This window comes from Calypte anna, chromosome 4B, assembly GCF_003957555.1.
Source record: "Calypte anna isolate BGI_N300 chromosome 4B, bCalAnn1_v1.p, whole genome shotgun sequence".
NCBI classification, from domain to species: domain Eukaryota; kingdom Metazoa; phylum Chordata; class Aves; order Apodiformes; family Trochilidae; genus Calypte; species Calypte anna.
Window position 1 is genome coordinate 14,730,385 of NC_044249.1, and position 16,854 is coordinate 14,747,238.

The window sequence follows — 16,854 nt, forward strand, 5'->3', positions numbered from 1 at the left end:
TTGCGTTTCCGTGTCACCCGCGAGGGGACCGGCCAGAGACGGACGAAGCGACTGGTGTGAATCGCGATGTGTGAAAGTGAGTGACTGAGACGCAATTTAATTGCGAAGCGAGTGCGGAGTCCCGATTTGCGGTTCCGTGTCACCCGCGAGGGGGCCGGCCAGAGACGGACGAAGCGACTGGTGTGAATTTGGATGTGCATGACTACTAGAATAAGTTGAATAAGGTGTTGACATTGTAAGTTGCTGAAATCTGAATAGAATTTGGTAATCCAGAAAGGGTCCCACAGTTGTAACCTCTCCAGTAGGCATAATGGGGACTGAACAGAGTAAGGAAATTGATGCTAAAACCCCCTTGGGATGCATTTTAAAACATTGGAAAGAATTTGGTGAAATCCCGGGGGGAAATATAAGGAAAGAGACACTTGTGAAATACTGTCGAGATTGGTGGCCGCTGTATAAACTAAATGATGGGGTAAAGTGGCCACCGGAGGGAAGTTTAAATTATAATACCATCCAACAACTTATGTTGTTTCCCAATAAAAGAGGAAGGTGGGATGAAGTGATATATGCAGACATGTTTCTCACTTTAAGGGATAAGCTGGAATGGCAAAAGGATTGTGGAGTAAATGTATCACAAGACCTCTTGGTTTTAGCCCTAGAACAGGATCAAAGGAACAGCAAAGTTAAGGAACGCTGTTGTGATGCTTGTAGTGCAGGGAAACGGTGCCTTAAGTTGAAGGAAAAAGCAGTGATGCGGAAAGTACCATTAGCCTCCAAGAATATCAGCCTCTTGTGCTAGGATGTGAAAGCAGCAGTAGCTCCACAGAGCTGGAAAGTGAGACAAGAAAGGAGCTGGAAAGTGAGACAAGAAAGGAGCTGGAAAGTGATAAAAGAAAGGAGTTGGAGAGTGAGAAAAGAAAGGAGTTGGAGAGTGAGGAGAAAAAGAAATTGGAATGTGTTTTGCAAAAGTTGAGGGGGGGAGACAAAGACGAAGAGAAAGCCCCAAAGGAGACAAGGAAAAAGGTGAAGAAGAAAGAGAATAGAGCAGACACCGAAAACCTGAGAGATGATCCCGGAGAAGGAACCAGCCATTCATATTACACAAGGGCGACCGAGCGAAAGGAAAAGGAAAGGGAGGCAGAAATGGCAAAGATAGGGGAAAGAGTAAAATCGGAAATAGAAAAAGCAAGACTAGAAGCAGCAAAACTAGAAGCAGAGAAAGCTAGGATAGAGGCTAAAGCTGAGACAGACAGGGCAAAACTAGAAGCAGAGAAAAACACAATTAACCTGGACGGTGTTACCTCAAGGTTATAAAAATAGTCCTACAATATTTGGAAATCAATTGGCCAAAGAATTGGAACAGTGGGAACGGCCACAGGGAGAGGGCACCCTCCTGCAATATGTGGATGACTTACTGATAGCAACTGAAACAGAAGAACAATGTGTGGAGTGGACAATCTCGTTGTTAAATTTCTTGGGTTTAAATGGTTATCGAGTCTCCCAACAGAAAGCACAGCTGGTGCAAGAAAAGGTGGTCTACCTTGGATACGAGATCTCTGGAGGACAGCGATCTCTGGGAACAGCGAGGAAAGAAGCCATCTGCCAGATGCCCAGGCCTGAAACGGTGAGAGACCTGCGAGCCTTCCTGGGAGTGACAGGTTGGTGTCGTCTGTGGATATACCAGTACGGCATACTTGCTAAACCCCTCTATGATTTGCTGAAGGAGTCTAAATATATTTTGCTCTGGACTCCTGCGGCAGAAACAGCCTTTAAAAGACTGAAACAGGAATTAATGAAAGCCCCAGCATTAGGCCTACCCGATGTAACAAAACCATTTTGGCTGTTCTCACATGAACGCCAGGGAATGGCCCTGGGAGTCCTAGCTCAACAACTGGGACCATACAAAAGGGCTGTGGCTTACTTCTCTAAGCAACTAGATGAAGTAAGTAAAGGATGGCCCACATGCCTGAAGGCAGTGGCAGCAGTAATCATAAACATAGAAGAGGCCAGAAAATTTACTATGGGCCAGAGAATGACTGTATTGGTGTCCCACACTGTATCAGCAGTACTGGAACAGAAAGGTGGCCATTGGCTGTCACCTTCTCGGTTCCTGAAGTACCAGGCAATTTTAGTAGAATCAGATGACATAAATATTCAAGTGACTAATGTTGTCAACCCAGCATCGTTCCTAGAAGGAAGAGTGTCAGCAGAGCCAATTGAGCATGACTGTCTGGAAACCATCGAGGCTGTGTATTCCAGCCGTCCGGATCTCAAAGAGGAGCCACTCGAAGGGGCAGACGACTGGTTCTCGGATGGCAGCAGCTTCGTAAAACAGGGAGTAAGGATGGCTGGCTACGCAGTAACTACAACAGAGCAGGTAATCGAATCAAATCCCTTGCCTGTGGGAACTTCAGCACAGAAGGCCGAACTCATAGCTCTTACCCGAGCCCTCGAGCTGGCAAAAGGGAAAAGGATTAATATATGGACGGACTCTAAGTATGCTTTCTCTGTCATGCATGCCCATGGAGCGATCTGGAAGGAGAGAGGACTGCTGACTGCCCAGGGAAGACCCATAAAATATGCAGCAGAAATCCTACAGTTGCTGGAGGCTGTTCAGCTCCCAACCCAAGTGGCCATAATGCATTGCAAGGGGCACCTGAAAGGTAACACCGTTCCAGAAATAGGTAATAGAGCAGCAGATGCAGAAGCTAAACTCGCTGCTACAAGATCCAATGATTTAGTATTGGCCCTGGTACCAGAAGAATTAGACACTAATTTCCAACCAGAGTACCAGGAATCAGACCATAAGTGGATGCAAAGGAACAAAGGTAAACTGTTAGATAATGGATGGGGTCAGCTAGAAACAGGACAACTGGTACTGCCAGAGAAATCAGTATGGCAATTTGTAAAAACAGAACATGACAAGGCCCACTGGGGATTAGATCCTCTTTATCAGTATTTAAAAGTAAGAATAGCAGGGCCAAAGCTATTCACAGCAGTAAAACAGGTCACATCCCAATGTGAGCGCTGTTTGAAAAATAATCCAAACACGGGAACAAAGGTTCACCAGGGAGTAATTGCTAGAGGAAAATTCCCAGGGGAAGTGTGGCAGATTGATTTCTCTGAACTCCCAAGGAAAGGGGGGTATAAGTACCTCTTGGTTTTGACTGATACATTTTCTGGGTGGCCTGAAGCGTTCCCATGCAGAACAAACAAAGAAAGGGAAGTGACAAAAGTCTTGTTTAATGAAATCATTCCGAGGTTTGGGGTGCCCAGGAGCATCTCCTCGGACAGAGGCTCGCACTTTTGTGCTAAAATTGTACGAGCAATAAGTAAGGCACTGCAAATCAAATGGCAATTGCACACGCCCTATAGACCGCAAGCTAGTGGGCAAGTAGAAAAGATGAATCATCTTATTAAACAACAAATTGCAAAAATATGCCAGGAAACTAACTTGCACTGGTACCAAGCCTTACCTATTGCTCTAATCAGACTAAGGGTGAAGCCCCGGTCAAAAGAAAAACTGAGTCCATATGAAATTTTATATGGGAGACCTTGTGCTATGCAGACTGTAAATAGTGAGGCTGTAGATCAAATAGGTAATCAATATGTGTATGATTATGTTATAGCTGTGGGGAAACACTTTGATAAAAATGCCACAGTGGTGATGGATCACCAACCTAAGCAGCCAGATTGTAAACTGCATCCTTTTAATCCTGGTGATTGGGTATATGTTCAGAATCTTTTAGGGAAACCTCTGCAAGAGAAATGGGAAGGACCCTTTCAAGTGTTGCTCACCACCTTCACTGCAGTCCGAATTAAGGAGCGACCCACCTGGATCCACTACTCCCGGGTCAAGAGGGCCCCTGAACATTGCCAAGAAGACTCCTGAAGATTCCTGAAGAAGCTCAACACTATGGACTGGCAACCTTTAGTGTTGATGCTTGGACTCTGGATAAGTATGACCTTATCACAAAACATTGCTCGGGCACGAATAGTTAAGGCAATACCATGGGTTGGTACACCACGCGTGGCATTACACCCCGAGTCTGGCCTGAACATTCATGTGCTACGTAACAACCAGCTGTATGAGCAAAAAGACTGGAGTCAAAGCAAAGGCCAATTAGATTCCTTAACAGGGGAAGAAGGGGATGAAATCCAGATAGGGTGCAAGAGTAATAACGTGAAAAGACAGGAAGGTGAACTAATCAAACTAACCGTGAAACCTTTGAGACCTGTGTCACTAACACATAACCTGGGACCCGGGATATGGGTCAGAAGGAAGGCACCAGCCTCTTGCACCTGGGAAGGGGACAAAGAAAAGGAAAGATACGAAGCTCAGTGTGAAGTAAAGGTAATACTGAACATCCAATCACAGCCACGTGTTTATGGTCCAGCAAGTACGGGGCTGCCTCCGATCAGTTTCTTATAAAACTCACTGAGCGTCCTACTGCTAAGGTACCTAGTAAAAAGAATGCAAGGACTCCTCTTCCAAGCTGCAACAGAACATATAATTTGACCCAGGTGGGGCCCCAAGTGGTTAGGCAATCCAATGAGTTAAAGTTGTTGTTAGATCCTACATATTCCTTGAAGAAGATTCAAGTAAATATCCAAACAAACATTACTCAGCTCCGACAGGAATGCCAGCCCTATATCCAGCAGAGCCTTAAAGGCTGGAAGGCGTGGTTGGCTACCAGATCACATCCTAGGCGTGTGCAACGAGATGTTACCGGATGGTTTGGCACTGGACTAGGGGTTAAGTGCCATCACTTCCCATCTTGGAGAACTCAAGGTGCCTTTAAGCTCATCCATACTTAATCTAGCAGAAACCCAGTCACTAGCAACTAAATTACTAACCCTAGTGGCTAATCACACCACTGAAGACCTCTTTAAGCTTGCAGAGTACACTGGTGATGCAAACAGAGAGACTGCACTCGCTATTCAGTGCACTCAAACACAGCAGTGGGTACAAACAGTAGCTGCAGGAATTCTGAGGGAAGGAACATCCGGAATACTACCCCAAGAGATAAAAGAAATGATAGCGAGAGATAGCTCTACGACCCCATTCGAGAACAATCATCAGGCTTGGTGGCAACTTGTAAATTTTACTTACTCACAAGGTGAGCAGATCGAGGCCTACGTGCTCACCATCATTCTTCAATGTGTGGCTATACTACAAATTGAATGATATAGTCAAAAAGATCCGAGTACTGTGGACAATGATTCAAAGGCGTGAGAACCTTCCCTTGGAACTTGACGAATGATTTCGTAAGTTCTAAGGAAAGGGGGGAATGAAGAAGAGAGTGGATCAGGCCAAACTGTTTATGTGAATTACTTAATGAAAATTAAGACTTGTAATATATGCTAATGAATTTGTGTTCATAACTACTAATAATTCAGGGAAAGAAGCTAACAAAGCAGCCAAGACATTTCACTTTCCCATACAAAGCAGCTGAGACATTTCACTTTCCCATACACAGCAGCTGAGACATGTCATTTTTCTACTAGAACAATGTAACCAATACAAGGTCCTAGCGGGATTAATTTCTAGCTAGCAAATAATTAAAGTGTGAGTCTTTTCTTCTGTAACTCTTTTCTTAAAACAAGTCTTGTTCTAAAAGCAAGGTACTGCCAAGGCCAGCTGGACACTAAAGGATGTGAACATCCGCACAAGAAGACTATAAAGATATCATCACCAACGGATAAGAAGAAATTATGGCTGGGGTCTTGTAACAGTATTGCTTTGTAACAACCTAATGAAGTCAGCAAGAACTAAGAATGTAGTATTGTTATACCCTCCCCCTTTTACTGTATAAATACCCCAACCCCTTTTCCCTTAACTCTTCGGAACTCTTTGTCCGGCGCAAGCTGGGGGGTTCCCCGGATCCGAAAATAAATACCTTTGCTGTTTAAAGACTCAAACTCTGTCTCTAAACAGTTTTGTTTGGCCTTTTTCGGCTTCATTGTTCTCAATTCTTTATCATTTCTGCAGCTTCTCATAACTCCTATAAATATATATAAATATATTTATTTTCTTACGTCGAAGAAACTAAAGGAGAGTTTATGATATTTACTTTTCCATGTTCATTCACTTCTCTGCAGTACTGCAAATCACTACGGTAAGAGTAGAAATGGCCTAAACTTCCAGATGACAAAAGTTTTGATGCAAATGCAGATTCAAGTTTGTCCTGGTTTGGGCCAGGATAAAGGTGATTTTCTGCTTTGTACTTTTACTTTTAGCTAAGTCTCGTGTAAGTAGTTGCACTTGCTGAAATTAACAGCAAGTTTCTCAGACAGTGTGTGCTTCTAGAACTGATAACACTTGATGTTTATAGTTACTGCTAAAGACTGGTATGCAGAGCCAAGGACACTGCTCAGCTCTGAGGAAAACTTTTACCCTCCAGAAGGAGTAAAGAGGTCCCACCTGCAGCCCTGCTTTGGGGAGGAACAGACAAGATAGATGCCAGAATTGACCAAACAGAGTATTCCATCCCATACATGTCATACTCAGTATAAATTTGAGGCATCAGGAGGGCCGAGACAGATTTCCTGATTTCCTGCTTCCCTTCCTTCACCCAGCATCCTGGAAGGCTTCCATCCATTTGTCTGCCTGTGGTCCTGATCCGTGCCAGCCCATATCTGTGTGTTCCTGCCTCCAGTTCCCGACTGCTGCCGACTCCAGGAGTCCAGCCTGGACTTTCCCAGGGCTGCCCTGCAGCCTCGGTGGTGACGTGAGAGTTATTGGGGGAAAGGGGGAGGAATGTGGTTTCCATTTTCCTGTATATTTGTATATATTTAGTAATTTTTTCCTATTTATCATTACTGTTTCATTAAAGTTGTGTAGTTTAGTTTCCAACCCATAAGTCTCTCTCCCTTATTCTCTCTCCTTTCTTTATCAAGGAGGAGAGAGAGATTAACAGAGAGCGTCTGTTATTCAGTTTAATTGCCGGGCCAGTGTTAAACCGTGACAAAGTTATTCAGCAGACCTATGCCACTATTACGACTGTTCATCTCTGTTCAAAAATTAAAATCATTAAAATCTAAAACTAGAAATAATTTCCTGTTATGTTTGATTTTTTAAAACCCAATAAGTTTGAATAACTCATACAAAACTTTCTAGTTGCATTAGGATGGCGCATTTATCAGCATTTCACCCCAATTATTTGCCTTGTAATTTTTCAGTAAAAAGCTGTTTCAGGTCTTAAGATTAAAAGCAACCTGAAATAGCAATTAAAACTGGTTGGATAACCGCTAACTTTTTGAAAACATTTCACAAAACATTTTGTCACTACTTCTTGTTGAGAGCTCTGTAGCTACATACCTGGTTTTATGAGTTTCTCTGAAAATGTAGAAAACTTTTGTTGTATCATTTAGATTTTCTTTTCCTCCATAGATCTAACCAGCAACTTTCCTAATGTTTTTAAGCTTTGACTTTATTTTCCTTTCAGATATGCATAAGCTGTTTCAAATACATTTTCCCCCTATGGTCCTAATCCTGGATCAGAATAGTTTTAAGTAACCCTTTCATTCAATAATGTTTTGTTTTATCCCAGACCAGCCTGTAATGCTTTTATGAAATACAGTATTAGGCAAATTTTTGTATCAGCTGATGCCAGGAGGTGAGAGGAGGGAAGAGGAGAAGGACAAAAGTCCCCTCTCTGCTTACAACTGCTTTTACAAGACATGTCCAGTGATTTCACTGAGTTACCCAGCTGGAGGAGTTCTTAAGAAAATCACAAACTACAACACCACCGTGGTGGAATTAGGAAAACATCCTCTGTCCAGAACTTCCCTGGAGCACATGTCCACTCCTGTTGTACCTGACCTGTGTCCCCTGAGCTGTTCAGAGAGCACTTCAGCACTTCCTAAACAGCAGCTGGTTTGCAAGACAAGAGGTTCATACCTCTTCAAAACCTTTCTAATATCTCTATCAATTTGCATTTTATATATTAATATAAATATATATATTATATTATATTATATTAGTTATATATAATATGTAATGTATAATTAATTATATTAATATAAATTAATATATATTAATATATCAATTTATATATTCTCCAAGGCATTCTTTACAAGGGTGCAAGTCAAGTTTCCTTCCTATATGAGCTCAGACTTGCGGGATGCCTGCAGCAGGTTTCATCTTTTCTTGACTCACCCAGAAGTTGCTTGGTGTCCTCTCCTGGGTAGCTGTGAAATCCCCTCAGAGATGAAAGGTATGAAAGTCTTTAATTTCAGAGAGATGTGCTTCCCCCTGCTGCCAGGGTTGCTAACACTACTCTGAGCTGGCAACAATCATGACAGAAAGGAGTCTCCAGGATTCAGAGATTGCCCTTTCAGGCACCTCTGCTTCATCAAATAAAGCACTGAAAATCCCCCAGGGATGCTGACAGCAATAAGGCAAATAATCCTGTGCAAAATGAAAGGTACACCCGTGCAGAGAACTTTGAAGGCACTGCTCCCAAGGGAAGCTCTGGTTTGCCTTTTGGCTGTTCTGTGTGCCTCTGGAAATCTGTACACATTTAGGAAGGTGGCCAGGTGAGCACAGGCTGCACAGAAGAAAAGAGGTGATATCTTTTTTACTCTTTAAGGATGAGAATGTGGAGGTGAATGCATGGGAGCAGAATAATGCTGGGCAGCAGCCCCAGGACTGAACTGAACCTGGCTTGAAGCAAATTGCTTCATCATTTCATCCACTAATAGCTGCCTGTGAAAGTGAGAACAACAGCACCTAAGGGAGCTTTCAGAGTTTGGAAATTAATGACCATAAACCACAATTGAAGTATAAGGGAAGCTATGTTTCTGTATAATCCAATAATGTATTTATAGCATTTATCTAGATTTCAATATTTCTGTTTGGGCTTACGATTTAATACAACAGCAGTCAATCCATGTCTGTTTTAATAACAAAGAATTGATTCAAGTAGTCCTAGGACGTACTGGTTTGTTGAATATCAATAAAACCCCTGGACTGAAAGCCTCTAACACTGAAATAAACCCCTCTGAAACTACAACTTGATTATTAAATACACAATAATTTGTCTGACCAAAATCTAGGCAGAAATATGAAAGAATTTGCATCCTTTTGTTATTCATTATCTCTAACTGAAACTTTCCTTTATAAATGAGGATGGATTTAGGACTGGGGAAACAAAGTGCTTTATATAGCACAAAATAATTCTTTAAGTTGCATGCTAACATAAAGGTGCATACTACATTCACTGGAACTACACAACTTCTTTAAGGGCTAGAAATTAATTAATTACACAAAGAATAGAAATCTTTATTAGAAACTGTCCTTTTTATATTGATTTCCTTCGTTATATAAATATCTCTTATGTTATATTCATCACCTCCCATATAGTTTTAATCAGTTCATAATTTGCCAGTAACTGCACATCCATTATAGTAACAGTTGGCAACATATACACACATATATATAATGATTTTTTGGAAGATAATTTTAAGAACAGTGAAAAGATATTTGAGTACTGACAGGGACCCCTTAGTTCAAAAAGAGAAAAAACTGATGGACAGATAAATAGGTACCTGTAAAATCACAAAAGTTATGATTATTCTCTGTTACTCACTGTTCAAGGGAGGAGAGGGGGGAGGGGATTAAATTATCAGGCAGTAGGTTTTAAGCCAAAAATAGAAAATGCTGTTTCTCTGTCACCTCTATTCTTGACACAGCTTGCTGCCAAAGAAAAAAGCAAAAAGAAGTTCTGAAGTGTTTAGACAAATTCTCAAAAAACAGATAAAGATCTATTAAACGTGATGGTGCAGCTACCTGCTGAGAAAATCCTCAACTAACAATATTTCTCAGTAACATTCTGCAACTTAAATTAGTCCCCAGTCACCCTCCTTTTTGCCACTGCTCAGCTTCCCAGTACTTAGACTTGCAATGTGACCTGGGATGGCACTTGGTTTATTTCCAAGTGTGACTCCAAGATAAATTAGCTGTTTTCCCATTAGAAACATATAACATTTTTTGGGGTACTTGCTGTGTATTAAACTGATTGATGGGTTTGATTTTTTTTTTTCAAATATTTTTGCATCATAAGTTGGGTTTTAAGTTTGTCTCTATAAATGAATAATGAATAATTTGAAATATAGTGCATTTTGGAGACACTATGAGTTTCTCTGAATCAAGCATCATAACCATAAGCTGTTGAGACTAACAGGTAACCTCACAATTCAGCCCTGTTAGACAAGGGAAACCATACAACCACAGTAAAAAGGGAAACAAAGAAATGTGTGCTCACAACATCAGACTGAAGGGTTGTAAAACAAATCCATCCAAGATATATTTAAAATCAAATCTATGTGCTCTGAGAACACAAGTTTCCATAATTTCACCAGAATGCCACTGCCCTTGTGTGATGATACTACCAGCTCTATAGACCCCAGCACTGATTTATTTGCATTAATTTAGAACTACTAAATCTTGGCAAAGATTTTTTTTTCTTATTTTTAAACTTGTTTGCAAGGCCCTGACACTAAAACACATTCCCTCAGTTCCTGTTTTGTGTGGGGGTGTTAGGCAGCCAAACACAGATGGATTGCAAGCATCTCAAACCATTTGTTTAGCAAACCAAATGTTTGCTTTATTATTTTCAAGTAATCAAAGAGCACCTGATAACTTCTTGTTCTAACCTAGCCAGACAGGAAACAGTACTGCAGCTATAACACCATCATCCTGATATTCCTAAACCAGTCCAAGCTGGCTGGGTGTTTATGCACAGTGCAAGGGCTTTGGGCAGGGGAAGCTGATACCAAAATGGGGAACCTGAAAAGCACTTTTATTCAAGGATGAGAGGCACACAGGCCTCCCTGGCATGCCAGGGTGCACATGGATCCTGCACACTCAGCCCCTCACTCAAATCATCACAGCAGCATCAGCAGAGCCTGAGGCAAATCTCACTGGGGCAGCTAAAGGACAATAAAACAGAGCTACAGCATCTGGTAGGGGCTTAAAAGAGTCACAAGCCCATCTTGCCCAGGTATCATTTGGTAACTGGTGAGTGAAGGTTCAGGACTACCTCATATGCCATTCAATTTGCCAGGTCAGCTCTCCTATTTGTTATTCTAGCTGTACTGTTGGTCTCTGAAATGGATTTTTTTTTCCCCAGTTTGAACAGAGGGCCACACCATTTGTTACCCATCAGAATAACAAAACAGATTACACGATACCAATGTCAGTCTTCATTACCATGTGTATTTTTACCCCTCCACCCTTTCAGACCAACCAGGTGCTCACCATAACTATCAGGAATCTTGCCTTTAATTTTTATGAGCCATGGGATTTATGCACTTGGAAAGATGTAACCAGTGAGTTGCTGGGACTACAGCCTGGTATGCCTGAAGGTCTATTAGAAATTATGTCTAAAACCTGAAATTATCTAAAAAGAAGCCACTAAGATAACTTGAGGGTTTAGCATGCAGGTAAGCCTTACAAGCAGATTTAACACCTGCAGTGAGAAATGTTACATCTTCTGGAGGAAAACTATATCAAAAACTATGTAGCATCTCATAAGAAGCAACATGGAACTAACATGAAGACACCAAAAAGCATATTTCTCTGCCCTGACCCACCAATGGAAGCAAAGACCTTTTATACTGGGCTAAATGTGCCATTAATTTAAAGTACAAGGTAACCCATAGGTGCATGGTTTATCTTTCACTACTTCCCACAATACTCCAGTGCTGCCAAAGACTTGTTAGATTTTGTCAGAGTATAAATCCCTGCTTCATGAGGGGACAGCCTAAGATGCATGGATCTTTTCCTGTAATCAGGAAGCATTTACATGGGAGTAGAAGTGCAACAGATCCTGCAAAACAGAAGCATGAACTGTTTTTATAGGTATGAGTAATTGGATTAAACGTTCTGTACTTAATTTTCATTAAGGACATGAACAAATATTTTTAGAATCAGGGTCTTGGTGGTGAAGAGTGTCTCATGCTTTACACTGAAGGAATACATTAAACACTTGTTCTATGTTACTCTTCAGTTATTACCAGAAATGTCTGTGAAGGCAATATACAATATAGAGGCAAAACCCACCAGCTTCAGACCCAGATAAAAACTCCAAATTCTCTGTCCATCAGTTGGTGGTGATACTTACCAATATTGCAGTACTTTCCTGCAAAATTTTCTTTGCAATCACATACCATTTCCCCACTGAGGGTAATTTTACATTCTCCACCATTCATGCATGGATTATGAACACAACCTACAAGAAGAAATCAAAGATCAAACCAAAGGTAAAAACTACTCAGGATTATCAGCCCACTGTAGCTTACTTGAGTGCACTATTTCTGTGTGTATACTTTATAAGCAAGTTTTTTCTTTTTTACTTATCTCAGACCTGTGCTTGATATAAACTGAAGAAAAGGAAATTGTGTGGTTTTCTTCCTACTGAGGTCTCTCTCATTGTTTTTACAGCCTAGCTATTCAAAAATATTACTGATGAACAATAGGTAAAATGAGGGTGGTGATTATTATTGCTTAGTGATGGTGGTGGCATTAGCATTTCCTTCTGCACAGAGGGTTCTGCCAATTCCAAGTTTGCCACTGAGCTGCATTAAAATTTATAATAGCATATTTAGCAGAGCTCAATTAAATATTTAGTATCTGTGACTGGGAAGTAGTAATTCCTATTGCATTTTCCATTTCTCCCTTGGATTCACAATGTCCTAGAAAGCCACTGACTTTAGTGTCTCTCCATGCTTCAGTTCCCAGTTCTGCACTGTGGGAATAAAAGCACCTACCTATTTCAAAGTGCTCTTGCACTCAGTACTGTAAGTTATTTAGGAGTCTGGGCAGGGCAAAAGTCACCCAGAGTGAAGAACAGAATGGCCATACAGGAGTGCACATAGAGGTGAGGCTTGTGGACTGCTCCTCACCATCTCTCCTTCCCAAAGGGAGATGCTGTGCTTGCCTCATGAGATAAGGCAGCTGGGGAGCTGTGTCAGACACCTGGTAACCTCAAAACAAGGAGGAGGCTTGGAAAGCATAAGGATGACCCTGGCCACAATTGAGTGAATCATGCCAAAAATCCTGGGGACTCTGGGGCTGATGCAGGGTAAATGGGATCTACCTGGAAGCAGTTTACCTGCTGCCAACTCAAGAATGGGACAGGCTTGGGAAGAAATCTCAGATGTAGAAGAGCAACACAAGGTGATTGGAGGTGGGCAGGAGAAGCATAGAGGAGGGACAACCTCTCATAAGATCAGAATTTTTACCACTTCTATTATATAATTTGTTGCATATCCTTACATGCTGCAGTTCAGGATTGTGTCCCTGGTGAAGAAATCACTGATGTGTCCCTAAAATTCAGCTTAATGCATAGAATTTCTTCCTCAAGTGTGGACACATGGAAGTGACTTCCTGGGTCAGCGTTGGGTCCATGAGCTGTGAGAGCAGCATTACTGTGGGTAACAGCTCTCAGCCCTGGCTGCCCTGGCTGCCCTTCAGCCCCACTCCATGCACACCCATAGCTGCAATACAAAACAGCATCTTACTTCTGTGCTCAACACGTCTGCACTCGATCTGTCCGTTCAGACACCTGCACTGCTCCACAGCTCCTTGTTGGACTCTTGACCAGCTGACATCCACATCAAAGAACTGGTAGAGAGAGTTGTCAAAACATTTCTCTAAAAGACAGTTTAAGAAACAACAGAAGCTTTCTGAAGTTAGTTCTTGTGAGGAATGGGACCATCACTGCCTGCTCATCTCTTTTTTCCTGTTGAGTAGATAATACATGGTTGTGGGAATTGGTTCTTCTCAAGCAAGGCAGCCTCCAGACTGTGGAAGCACTGAGCCACTATAGCTCTGAGGTCCATACTGAGGACCTTGAGGCAGAGGGGGCTTTCTCCTAAAGACCTATGAGCACATAGCATCATCATTACTTAAGTCCTTCCAAAAGTTCGTTCAGCAAAGAAAAGATAAAATCAGCAGTATATCCTTGTGTCTGTCCCACTTCATTGCATCACAGACAGATGATGGGCTGTGCTAGAGAGAGTGGAACCCCAGGACTGGAAAAGGTTTCCTTGCTTATGTTGGGAGAGAAGTCTGGATGTGCAGGGAAAAGCAAGCATGACTGAAAACCCTTGGTGTAAAAGCCAAACTCCTTACTTGGCATATAGCAAATTGGAAGTGAGACCACCCCAAACTAGAAAAATAACCCAAGCAAAGTCTTCTGGCCTGACTTTTCCTTTGGAAATAACTCCCCTGAAGGTGGAGTAACTGCCCTGGTGCAGAGCTGACAGCACAGGAAAAGCTGTGATGGACCCATGTGTGTTTTTATATAAGGGAGAAGGCATAACCTGAAAGTTGATTTTTCATGTCTTCCTGCCCCACATAATGGATATTATTTATATTTTTTAACTGTATAAGCTACATTTCAATCTTAAAAACAGCAAAAGGAAGTGAAGAGGTTGTGTTTACCATATGTTAATACCTCACTGGCTCAGAGCATGCTTGGATTTATAACTGTATAATCAAGCTATTTTCATCTGTCCTGTCAGTAATGGGTTGTCTGTCTTGACTATTTGGAAATCCACCTACACAAACATTCATGCTGCAGTAGGCTCTCCCATCAAAACAGCACTACCTTTTCATTAAGCAAACAGTAATGAGCATTACTGAGTGCTCATATTTCATGTTGTAACACTCATGGAAAAAGATACTTACCTATCTGACAGTCCTTGCCTGTGAATCCTTGGGGACAGGTACAGTGATACATCCTGTGGCCATGAGAAGGAGAACAGGTCCCTCCATTTTGGCAAGGGCTGTTTGCACAGTGATCTGGAGAGGCCACATCAGAAATTGTTGTTAAGAGGTGCCAGGTAATCTGTGTTTTGTTTTGTTCCACCTTAGCCTGGTTACACAAACCATTTTGGTCCAATGCACAATGGTTTCCATCACACCTCTTAATCTAAAACAACACTTATCCAACCATTTCATGTTGGCTTTGTTTCCATCTGTATAGCACCAGTATTTACCCAGCTTATAAAAACCACCTAGTAAACCACGGAGCTGAACATTCTTCCCCAGAGCAGTTTGTCCAAAGGTCCAGGCATCCTTGAAGTCTCCAGAGCTGCCGGTGTGCTGGGGTAAAGATGGGAAAAATGCCCACGAGATGGAGCTGTGCATTTACAGAGCTGAGGGGAGGGTAGGGAAGATGCAGCCCTGCCAGAGCCCTCAGGTATCACCCGCACACTTCTCCTTTCCACATCAGGAATTGTCCATCTCGCTTTCAAATTAGACAAAAAATCCTCGACAGAAGGATTTATGTAATTTTGAAACTTTTGTCTAAAACGAATGAGCAGATGGAATAAAGGGGTGGGGGTGGGGGAAATGAAGCATGGAACAGAAGGGCAAAACAAGGGCACATCCAAGTAAATCAGGCCAAGCAAGATCAAACTGGACCAGGTTAATCTCTGCTTTTAAGGAATTTTCTAAATCATGGTAAAAGAGGGTGGAAGAGGAGGGAGTGTGCCAGGATGACATTTTCATCCCACAGATGGAAGCTTTACTTGGCAGAGGACAATGCAAAAGGTGCAGAAATCTTGCTGGTCAGTCCTTGTTCATAGAGTGCATGGTCCTAAACATGAGGTGCCACATATGGAGGAAAGACAGACACACACATTGGAGGCTGGAGCAAAACACGAAAAGTACATCTGGACCTTTGCTGCAGTGGTGTAAATGCCACAGTTTCCCTGCACAGATCAAAATATTTACTTCAGAATAGAGTGGTGCAATTGATACCAGATAGCAGGCCTGGGTGTATTCACTGGTAGTTTCACTCCAGGATAACATCAAGGGAAAGCAAGTAAAGGCAGTGATGTTCCTGCCTGCTGTTTTCCTGCTGTTTGATACTTATGAAACTTGTAGTGATGTAATGTTTCCTCAAAGGAAAATTTTGTATTTCCTATGCCCATACAATCCAAATGATGAGTTGATCTCCAGGCCATCTTCTGATACAGTGGTATCAGAATTTTTTGTACCCTTGTTAAATCTGCAAAGAGCACTACCAGTCTTCCATTTCTTCCCCAGTCAGAGTCCCAGACTCCATCCCACCCACCACTCCAGCCTGACTTCCTCAGAGTATTTGCATCCCTCTCTACCCTCCATGATGTTCAGAAGCAGCTTCTACTCATAAGCACAGGCATACATCACAACTCCTTGCAGGGAATCCTTCCCACTATTCATTAGCCTTTGACTGGGGAGTTCCAAGGCCCTGCAAGCTCAGCCAACATCTGCAGCCTCCCAGCAGCATCTCCCCACTCTCACTGGTAAAACACTGTGCTTATTTGCAATCACCTTGACATCAGTCTCACCTCTCTGAGGCTCTGATGAATGAGCAGTAGCCTTGTCTTGCCTTCCTAAACATATCTGCCTGCAAAAACTTTGTTTCTGCCACCTTTCCCAGATCTGTGGCTGCCCCTCCTGGGATACACCTCTTCCTGCTGCTGGTGTAGGCCAGACCATTCTACTTCTTTCCATATCAGTCCAGACATCTCTTAAAAAACCTCACTGTCTGGCACTTTTCTCCCAAGTCCAGACCTCCCCAGGGTTTTGGCAATTTGCTCAAGACTCCCAGAGATTCAGAGCAGTATTCCTAACAGCCCAAGATCTGAAAGACCCACACCTATAGGCATTGCACTTTTATTCATATATCTGTTAATTACACTATCACAGCCCAGCTGGCCCCTGGGGGTGAAGGGGTCACCTGAGGCAGATACTACACATGGTATCCACAGAGAGGATCCTCTGGGAACTTTAAAGCAGTGATAAAGCCCCCCTGATTTGGGGGGGATGAGGGAGTGTTGTTATGGTGGGCTCTG

The 16,854-nt window shown here is 42.3% G+C and overlaps 1 protein-coding gene across 3 annotated transcripts in view; it reads right to left on the minus strand.

The window, feature by feature from the left end:
• HGFAC (HGF activator) overlaps positions 1–16,854 on the minus strand; it is a 44,827-nt gene that overhangs the window by 17,138 nt on the left and 10,835 nt on the right. For all 3 annotated transcript variants that reach the window (XR_003987556.1, XM_008501822.2, XM_030450377.1), the window contains 3 exons: positions 14,699–14,812; positions 13,528–13,659; positions 12,129–12,236 (listed from right to left, as the gene is read on the minus strand). Coding sequence is in view for 2 of the 3 variants with exons in the window: in XM_008501822.2 (XP_008500044.1) it covers positions 12,129–12,236; positions 13,528–13,659; positions 14,699–14,812 (354 nt within the window). In the remaining variant the exon portion in view is untranslated. The remainder of the gene's footprint in view (positions 1–12,128; positions 12,237–13,527; positions 13,660–14,698; positions 14,813–16,854) is intronic.